Raw genomic sequence first — 10,735 nt, 5'->3', positions numbered from 1 at the left:
TTCTCCAAAATCTAATCATAGATAAAAGCATGTATCGCTAACCAAAAATAGGAGGATATGCGAAGTCTTTCAATCACTATCTATTGAATTAGATCCTAACGTTTTTATGGGTTCAATAAAATTGGGCAGCCTTTGCTGTATCGTGTCACAAACTACCAGATAAACGACCCCAATCTGAGTTTTCTGAACGACACACTGTTTATCTGTCAATGTTTGTCTGTGTATCAGGAACTCGGCGGGCATACGCCACGCGTCATATACTGCCCACTGGCCAGAACGATGATGACGTTGACTAGGACGACGGAATCTATCTTATCGACAATCTCTGCCCAGCCGCCTGGTTGCCATCGATCACTACTGATATCTACAGTAGAGCTACTGGCTGATGCCGCTTAAAGCACCAGTCGGCAGTTACTATCAATCACAAGATACTCACCTTGGATTGAGGGGCGTCTAGATACAGCAACAGCCGCAACAGTTCAGGAGCTCCTGCAACACGCAGTTCTTTCTACGTGACTACGTCTGTCGCCTCCGGTAGCACTGTTTTAGCGGTAGATTGTCGCGCCGAAGACGCCCGTCCCCCTATCGCTCACCACCAGCAGACGCTGCCGTCGCCGGAGACGCCCTGTACGCACAAGTCGATAGTAACGACTGCGAGTCGATCGACTATCGACGCACATTGATTTTGACTAATGTCACTTTGGCGAGGAATCTATAGGGGTCTGAGGGATATATACAGACGACCAGTATTACAGTCAACGCTGACGATGTGACTGTGACTATCATCGCCGGACTAACACCTCCGAAGTCGTAGAAAATAGCCACAACTAGTACCATCAACATTATCAGCGCCAGCCGAATGGTTGCATAAGCACAACATTATTACATAACAAAATGTGCTTGATGATCTGGCCTGCCGTAGCCAGGCGGCCAGAACGTCGACGAACTATCGTAGATAGGAACGTACAACAAGAAGAACGAAATATTAATATGAAACGAAAGCTTCATTGCCGGATCGCTGGAAGTGATTCTATCATATATTGTGGAGGTTCATCGAATAACGACGGGTTCGGTAAAACATGAAGCAAGCAACCAGCCACCGCTTTGACCCATGATCAAATCAAAATACAATTTATCGATGTTTTTGTGGCCTAGCATTGCATAGTATCTAGTAGCAAAAACTATAGACGTACATCACTGTATCTTCACCAGTATATCTGACACATGTATAGCAATTTATCACACACAGTGTTCGGACGGAGCTCGTTGGAGAACTCGCTAGAAATTCCAACAGAAGAGGAATGCAAAGCCAATCTCTAAATGCAAGCAAGAACAAATTTAACAATTCTCTGTATTCCTCCGGGCTGCTCCGGGTATGCTGACACATCGACCAAACGAGCGTGAAGCATTTGTTTCGTGTCAATCTTATTTCTACTTTGCAGGTATCTGTCCTTGTCCCATCAGAAAGAAGCGGCCGTTGCTGTTGTCGTCTTGAGGGCGTTAGCGAGGACACAACTGTAACTGACCGACCGTTTCGATACGGCAGATCGTTGCCAGGGGCAGAGACGCCGAGAGTTAACTGTTTATGATAACGGCGTTAATCGAAGCATAAACTAGGACGCTACGATAAAAGATTACGTATCAGGTCGAGGGGAAGGGGAGCAAATTACATAGAAATTCTAGGACGCTTTCGAACTTGCAAGGACGCTAGACGCCAATGTTTTTCATAACTTGACAGGGGGTTCCAGGAGTTCGGGAGTGAGACAGAAGGAACCTTGGGAAAAAACACAACGATCCGCTTGAACACATACGACATGCTACTGTTACAATATTTGGTTCAATTTTTCTACCTGTAAATATCGGATCATTAAACGACGTCACTTAATTGAATGGGTGAACAGTAAATTTATTGGGCCTATTTTGTGCCAATCTTCATGTCCTAAAACCTGGATAATCATAGTGGAAACATGTGACGTAAGGTAAATTTCCTTTTTTAAAGGCCCACAAGATTACGTCACACGCATTTCTGCCATTATAAGCATCTGGCCATATTTGATTGATGCCGTCCGTAACTCTTTTTAAGTAAATATTTCGAATAGTGCTAGAATTTCCTTACCCAATTTATACCCCAGTAATTGATGTTCCTCGGCTAAATTCAATCATTCCACGAATACCAATACACATGTATATATATACATGTGTATATATAGGTATATATATATATATAGGATGGTCGAGTTTTGGAAAAGTCACTAGACAGTTTAGTAGTATTCATTTTAATCTTTTGCATTCCTCTCAGTAGATTATATACTGTTGCTACCTGAACAAATGTCAAATGAAAACTTGTAAGTTGCTAGGAAAACTTTACCCGTATAACGTGAATAAAAACACGACCTCCATTTTAACGTTTATTTTTTCTATTTATAGGTTTTTTTTTTTGTTTTGTAAGATATTTTCAGTCTGTGTGTTTCACTTTTATCACGCTAAACGCGTATCAAACTGGATATCTTTCTATACAGCACATCAATACAAAACTGGTGCTTTTGAGTGACGCGATCCGCTGATATGACCGTTCGCCACCTCTCTTACGAGCATTTACTGAGCTGTTCATCACTACTAGTTAGAATAGGTTTATAACTTATAGTAAGATTTACCAACGAGTAGCGAAGTCCGTTTCGGGGCCTATTACGCCTGACCGATAGCCCGAGATATCCTTGCATGTCAGTGACCGTTGCAATTCGTTTGTCCACTGTACATACATATGTATACTGTTCGATGAACATACGCACGAAGATACCATAGCTCGAAATGGACCTTTTTTCCGAAGACTCTCGTTAAGCAGCAGATCGCAGTTTCTCATACTTATCGCATCTATTAACTATTCATAGCATTGCACGCCCAACGTACAGGCGAAATACTTCTGTTGCCGTTTGTCAAGTCGCTCTTCCTCTCTAGAGAATCTCCAGATATATTTCTAAGTATGTAAGGATTCCTCCTGACTCAGTTGAGGTTGTGCGGCTCGGAAGGGATGCGAAAGGTGCTCTACTGCTAATTCTCCGTGGGGTCGTATCGTTACGATAACATCAAATGTCCGTATTTGTTTGTCGTAAGCCTGTACCAACTGGACACGTAAAATTGGCTGATCTCTCTCTTTATGACTACTGCTCATCGTACGGTGTATTGTGGATACTGATTAAGTGGCGTAGCTATGGCACAAACTAATGCTTTCTATTATTTCAGCCAAAAATCGAGGTAAAAATTTGAAATTACAAGTAGGAACGAAAAAAAAACGACGACTGGATTTTGGTTACGGTCGCCTTTATGCGGTCAATTAACGAATCTACTGACAGTAAAAGCTCACACATAAAAACATGATCTGAAAATCTCATCAAGTAACAGCCAATACTGTTTCAGCCTTCGGCTGAGCTGAACACTGAAATTGCAACACTAACAAAAGGCAACAAATGCGAAGCAAACAGAGCTGTACTTTTTTTTTTATATGGTATCGCACAATGTGCGGTTTTTTTTTAATGTCTACGTATGTTATAGGTAAGTGCCTTTGCAAATATTCGATATTAACAATAATACCTTATTTAATTGCCAAGGTAGGCTGAGAAAAGTCGTGATAAGACCGAGTTAGACTTGCCCGTCGGCCGCGTTCCCTTTGGCGGTAAGAGCGTATCGCAGACCGGATTGTTTTTGAATGACTGGCATACCGTGTCGGGAAGATTAGAGGCGGCCATCTTCAACAAAAGTTGACCAAACTCGACAGCTTCGCGACCGCACTTCTTCGCCACAGCGGCGGTCGTGCAGGATGAGTAACGTACATAGGTGCAGCATGCGGTCGGCAGACGTTCATTGAATTTCGCGGCAGAGATTTTCTCTAGTCCAACTTGGACGTCATTAAGACAACGTTTCTGATCCGGCTGAGTCTGGCCAAGGCAGGGGGCATGCTTCAGGTAGTCTGTCGACGCAAGATGGCAATAAAGTAAAACGATATTATGAACGATCATATCATCAGTTGTTAGGCGCAGGGTACAGATTCTCTAAAAAAAAATCAATCAATCAATCAAAATGCTAGCTAGCTATTTACGTAAAATATAACATTTGTCCAATGGATGGTCTGTTGTTTAAGTAGCAATTCGTGCATAATCTAGGAAGTCAGGTGTCAAAAGATCTAATAATGATACACTGTTTACCTTCACCACGTTCAGTGGTATTATACAGGTTCGTTCAACAAGATGAAAAAAACTGAAATGATATAATGCATTACCGATCAGTTGGAACCTAATAAAACCTTTGATATATCAACATACTAGGGTGTTTTCTGTACCGGTCCTTATCTACAATGACGGGGGAAATCCATAGAAATATACCTGTCAAAACGCTTAGTATTAGATATTTGCTAACCGCAAGTGCAAAGCCTCCTTCTACACTATATCAAGCCGCGATGAAACGAAATTCTATTTAGCGATAGGCTGATGCCTGTCGTTTCCTATACTAATCTATCGTCGCGGTCTATCTTACAAGAGCAAAATTCATGATCAACGGCACCAGAACTATTATGTCACCGCTATCATGATGTGATCATGAAACGAATACGTAATATAGGAGCCAGAAGGCAACCGGTGGAGAATTCCAACTGCTGTTACTGTTGCCGTCGCCGACTAGATCCAACGATGGGTTCCTATGTCTCTCCGTCGTTGGGGGCCACTGGCACACGCACGTCCGCTCACGCTTCATTCACTGATGCGTGATGCCCCACGACGTCGCTTCAGAGAAGAAGGACTTCATCGATAAACTGAGGGGCGGAAAGAAAGCAAAATTCAATGCAAACAGCAGAGAGTGCTGACGCAGACATATCACGGGCTTGTAGAGGAGAAAGTAAACCCATTGCTACCGGTGAGTAACGGTATTAACACAGCCATCGCTACGAGAAAAAGAATCCGTTGCGGCAAGCAACAACGTTTTACAACATGCACATGTGTGGGATGGAGGGAGGGAGGAAGGGCGGGGGGGGGACCAAACCGTTCTCAGTTTCTTTCTCACCACACATTCTCAGTTAGGGGCAAATCAGGACCCGGTGTGATCAGCTAAACAGCTGACGAAACGCTACGGCGAGGCTCTCGCACTACCGACTGGCCCCATCAATAAGACAAGCTACGTTATAGGCACTGCTGGCTCTACAGACGCTACTAGGGTCATCAAGCGTATAGCAACAACGGCAAAATGTGTTACAAGAATCGGGAGGAATCAACCCCTGTCGGTGGGTTCCAACTGCGCTTGAGACAAATGCAGACGCGTCCAATGTTGCGGAAAAACCCTAACGGCAGATCAATGTATCAACAAGTTGAATATGGCGGGCTTACCGAGTTACTCTGCTGTAGCAATTATACCTCTATTGTTTTCTTGTCACTACTATGGATATTGCGTTTCTGCATATACACACATGAATGTGTCGATAATAGATAAACATTCAGTACAGGGGTAGCTGAATGTGCCCGTGTTTCATATTGGGGATGTTCCGATGCTGTCAATATTCTACAACATCGGCATGCCTTGCAACTCTAGAGCAGAGCAAAACTTTTCAAATGGCTCGAGGGAAACCGAAAAAAGAAATCAAATAAAATGTATTGAAAGTTCACTTGGATCGAAAGGAGTTACGTCACATGAATCTATATGGGTTAATTTTATTTAATCGTATGAGCTGTCTCGACATTTAGCACCTATCAACTGGATACCTTATGAGAGCCTACGGCGACATGACAACGCCAATGGCGCCCTAATCTCTTCTATTGTCTAAGTATTATTGCATTATATATTGAGCAAATGATTTACCTCAGCCCACGACGTACTATAGATCAATAAGATTTCTTCCACCAACCTGAACGGATTTTGCTTCCTCGAGAGCAGAATTCCCGGAATAATTCGTTTGAGCCTTCGGAGGCGAAGGCCAACAGTTCCCGTTGGAGAGGCGTTGTACATCTAAAACAACCAGAAAATATGTTCTTACCTATCGTTATAACCTACAGCTTGCGAAATAGCAGCAAGCCCTCAGGCCTTTCGGGTAGAAATAGGGATATTTCCTATAGCGTTAGTGCATGAGTATCCTTTTAAGAATTACGCAAATCACATAGACCCGTAGTAAAACTAGTAACCTACTAATAATGAGAACCGACAAATTCGAGCACTAAATAGCATCTGACATATTCATACATAACATGCATCCTCGGAAGCTGTAGCGCCTTTCATACTTTTTCTAGTAAAAATTTTCTTAGACTACACTATCGTACGCTTCGCATACGTTCTTTACCTGTAATCTCCGATCTTATCATAGTTTTATTTAACTTTAGTCATTGACTTGTCGAGCTGTTTTTTTTTTTTGCACGTATTTTCTGCAAGGAAGCTCAATGACGAACCTGTTCTTCATATCTTCAAGTCTCTGGGAGTGGGCTTTCCAATCAAACAGTACTGACTATCATCAGACATCTATTTACCGTCGTGTTTTCCAAATGATCTTCTACAATGTACGAATACATAAAGCAGTGTGGATAGTCGACACCAACAATTAGTTCTGATTAGTTTACAAACGACAGTTAGAACAGTGTTATAAGCCATATCCGATAGACCAAAGAAATCGATTTTTTTTAACCGACTTGCGACGCGATCGGTCGAAAGAATTTGAAAGGGCCCTGAACTTTGCGTTAAAGAACGCGTGCTGCCGCTATTGATAATACGCGTTTTGCCGTCGTCCGATTGGTACCATAGAAGCTGAGAAGTGCCCCATCATTGGACGCCTTATGAGTTGGTGAAACAGTACCCACTAGAGATACGTAAACGCGATACGGCGATTAGTATATTGACAACCTTACAACGTTATAATATAGACCAGTTGATGCAGGGCTAACTGCGACCAGTATATGGAGACATTGTCGGCATTCTAACCGTCGAAACGACTCGTCTGATTTACTAAATACAAAGTAAAACACTCATATTTCAAGCTATCAGCCAAATGTACCCTACCGATGTGACCAGCCCATAGTTACGTTTTCACAGACACGTAACAAGGGGAGGACATGTACGTCTAATATGATCACGCTGGCGAGAAAGGGCCACCTGACTTGTGGAAATATATAATACGAGTCTACCTTCCCGATCATCCGAATGCTTTTCTAAAAGTGTTCTTTTTTTTTTTCGGTTTTTCTTTTAGAATCCTCTTAATCCCAAGATGCTGTGAAGAACATTTTACCTAAGGGACGGCCCAAAGTGCCTTGGAGTTGGCTCTTAAAATTTAGTGGAGGTATTATAAATTGGCCGCGCTCGCTCGACCTACGCATTTTCGAACAGTGCGCGCCCGCTACTGCTAATATTTGGAGTATTTTTCCTCTTCTAGGAGATAACTCTGCCGTCCTTGGGAACTTTTACCGGCCAGATGCTTCAAGTGAAGCCCATCATTTGTCGTGCAGAAGTTCATATTCTTCCTACCACTTACACCTAGTAAAATGCTTTTACTGCATCGTCTTACGGCTATTTCATATAGAACAACTTTATTCTTTTATGAAAAAAATTCGCCGCAACATATTCTACCTAGCAAATACTACGCGAAGTTGGGTAGTTTAGAAAGGTAAATCTTCAATATTTCCACAGTTCTTATTAAATGTATAGTGAAATAAGGTTCACCGAACTTAAGTCCAGGCACACGATGCTATTAGTTAAACTTGAATGCCTGTAACGTTGTCTTGCCCAATTCAACGGCTTCAACTATATCACAAATACTATATACCAAATAATCGCGGTGGGTTATAGATGAATTACTATCTTCGCTGGTGGCTATGTATATACTCGCGCCTTCCACATAATTAACAACTGGGGACTGATCGTATTGTTACAACTCGACCATCTCACCGTCAAAAACAAGCTACCATGTAATAACTAGCCAAAAGCAGGTGAGGCACCTCAACGGCAGTTATGCTGTACGCTGCATAAGTTGACTTTTCGAAAGCTGATCAGAAGCAGGGAGTTCAATGAACGATCAGCCCCGAGTGTACGGAGAAAGAGAACTTGGACGTCCTCACTGCGACCCGTGAGCTAAGCCACAAGGAAGACCAATCGCTTTGTTACGCCAATTTTAGGCGTCTTGTATTTAATTTCAATGTGACATTCTTTTCTCCATAGCCTCATTTTTGGTTCTCTATCGACCATAGTAGACCACTGTCAGCACCCAACTATGTGATTTGAAAACCATATTATCACAATCTAATCTTTCGATATGTACAATTAACAGATAAAGCTATGAACTGATAGGGGTGTAGAATATAGTATACCTATTTATCAAATGGTCCGACCCGATGGGTTTCTACTGCTGCACTATTGACATCACGTGGCCACAACGGAATCGTACGAATGGGATGTTTTCTGCACATCCATAACGCTATGTATGACAAATGTACCCCGTCTATTTATTTGTTTACGCACCTGGTGGTGAAGTTGTTAAAACAACCCTGAGCTTCGGAAAGGAAACCGCACTGTTTATCCAGCTCATTGTCGGTGGTAGCGACCCCGCTGGGGTTCTGGTTAAACAGAAGAAGCGTCGCAGAGCAGAGATCCAGTTCACGCAGGTGACAATTTTGAGCTGACACCCATTCTGTAACCAATGGCGGAGGTACGACCCAGAAGCAAAGCAAACATTCATTCACACACATTCTTTTGTCCTTCTTCAGCTAGTTCTAACACGACTATTCTGAGGGGGCAAAGCCATCATCCCTAGCAGAATCCCTATGGTTCACAATCACACATTAAGATCCTATACCGTGCTTGCTTGTTCTCTTCACTGATTGACATATATCACCTCTGTCCAAACAAGGCCATTCCTCCCCTTTGTACCAAGTACATATATGTTATATGTATGCAAAAAGTGGTTTTAGTATTATTTATCTTAGTATTATTTGCTTATATCATTTGCTTGAAAAATAGCAAAAAGGATAATAATAACTTACAAACATTATTATTTTATTAAAACAAAATATTGGCAAACTGACGGGAAGCCAACAGGTGCCATATGCAAGTAATTATCAACCCAGTGAAGTGTTTTATATTAAGCCTTCTGCTTCTATCAGTGAAGGAAGAAAAGTCCAAATGATGACTTGAAGTTAACAAAGTTTAATAGCACGTCAGGGTGTAACGTTAAGACTGCGTAGAATCGTTTTAATATTTAATTAATTCTATAGCCTAGCTAAAAAATTAGGTGACTAGTAAATCCAAACCATATGTACTTAGAAAAAGAGACAATTGTCGCAATACAACACACAAGATCACATGGATACTATGAATTTTCAGAAAATTAAAGGAAAAAGGGTTTTTGGTGGGATTCAATTTTTTGGAACTGTTTTAACTAACTCAGTTTTCCGTGGCGAGCTTTAAATCAATTAGATATTATCTGACAGCATGAAGAGGTCCGGTTCCTTGAGCCTTGCATTCCCTAGCTCCTGTTTTATGTAGAGCCAACATCTATTTTTTTATGAGTTTGATTTCTATGGGTAAATTAATATCGACTCAAAAGTATCTAATGCCCCCAGGGCGTCAGGCTTCATGAGACGACCTTGCGTAACAGTAGCATGTTTTAGATCCTAGCTAATTTCGCTGACACTATAACAAGAAAAACACATCACTGAACAATTATTTCTCTGGCAATGGCCTTGTAATCGCAGGTTAGATCGCACAATTGGCTTCGTAGCCGATATTTCGCCTATTTGTCTTTTTCATCAACGTAATTCGTGTTGACCCATTAAGACACTTCATGGCTATGTTCACCTTAGCAGAAACCAACAAATTAACAGGACTCTTACCGGCACTAATCCCCAGCAAAACGAGTATCACCGCCGACCGCATCATCTCTAAGCACCGTCTGCGCGTATCTTTGAATACAGTGTACGTATACGAAATACGGTGCGATGGTGACGTTACTTCAACACCTATGGCGCTCTCTACAATGACAGTTTGTACGCGCACAGGGAATCGCACACAGACACAAGTTCACGCAGGGCAACGCTCGAGAAATGCTGGCTGAAGTTGAATGTGAGCCGGGTCTTATACGAGACTCGCGTGGCTCAGGCTTCAATAAAAGCCCTCCTCCTCGGGGTCTTTGAGAGGGCAAAATCTGCTGTTGTTGCCGCTGCTGCTGCCACTACTGCTGGTGACGTCGCCATCGTCAATGTTACCGCGGGCGCTGTTGCCGCAAAAACAGCGGCAGCCGATGCTGACTCACTATAGCTTTTTCGTGCTACCCCTCGTATTTCATCCAGTCCAATCTGATCTGTTGTCGATACCAGCGCTCGACGTCGCCATAAATCGAACAAATACCGCCAAAGCACCAGCCCCCGTCCCCAGTCAAAGTCAGTGATATGCTGCTACTATCGGCAAAAACGCAGCATGACGACCATATGCGACTGTGTATACATCGAGCATCGGCGCTTGCTGTGTCTCTTCGGCGGAAGGAAACGGCACAAGCGACGACCTCGACCTTGCTCACACCCAACCGTTCGTCAGACGCAGCAGCAGTACAGCAGAAAGACTCACTTCGGAGAGTCTCAATCCGAAAAAGGCCGAATTCCCGATGTCTGAGATATCTTTTGCTGAAGTCTACTCTTCCCACATCTTCCAGCCGCTACTCAAAATTGTTTGTGGGCTGAAACACTGGGAGGCAACTTAGATTCTGATAGCGAAAAGCATGCGAAAA

At 42.7% G+C, this 10,735-nt stretch overlaps 1 protein-coding gene across 1 annotated transcript; it reads right to left on the bottom strand.

Moving 5' to 3' along the window:
* Positions 1-2,395: 2,395 nt before the first annotated feature.
* On the bottom strand, positions 2,396-10,087 carry LOC111253327 (uncharacterized). Its single transcript, XM_022812573.2, has 4 exons — positions 9,846-10,087; positions 8,476-8,644; positions 5,885-5,985; positions 2,396-3,964 (listed from the first exon to the last, which is right to left on the bottom strand). The coding sequence occupies exons 1-4, from the start codon at positions 9,889-9,891 to the stop codon at positions 3,594-3,596; spliced, it is 687 nt and encodes a 228-aa protein (XP_022668308.1). The 5' UTR covers positions 9,892-10,087; the 3' UTR covers positions 2,396-3,593.
* Between the last annotated feature and the right edge of the window lie 648 nt (positions 10,088-10,735).

This window comes from Varroa destructor, unplaced genomic scaffold, assembly GCF_002443255.2.
Source record: "Varroa destructor unplaced genomic scaffold, Vdes_3.0 BEIS01000006.1, whole genome shotgun sequence".
NCBI lineage: Eukaryota > Metazoa > Arthropoda > Arachnida > Mesostigmata > Varroidae > Varroa > Varroa destructor.
The sequence above is the reverse complement of the archived record's forward strand: the minus strand, read 5'-3'. Positions and strand labels throughout refer to the sequence as shown.

Bases quoted from the DNA above. Each gene is read 5' to 3' on its own strand.
- LOC111253327 (XM_022812573.2), bottom strand. From the start codon at position 9,891: ATGATGCGGTCGGCGGTGATACTCGTTTTGCTGGGGATTAGTGCCG. The intron at 5,986-8,475 runs GTGCGTAAACAA...TGGTTGTTTTAG, and splicing joins TTTAACAACTTCACCACCAG to ATGTACAACGCCTCTCCAAC. The intron at 3,965-5,884 runs GTTGGTGGAAGA...TTGCGTCGACAG, and splicing joins AGGAAGCAAAATCCGTTCAG to ACTACCTGAAGCATGCCCCC.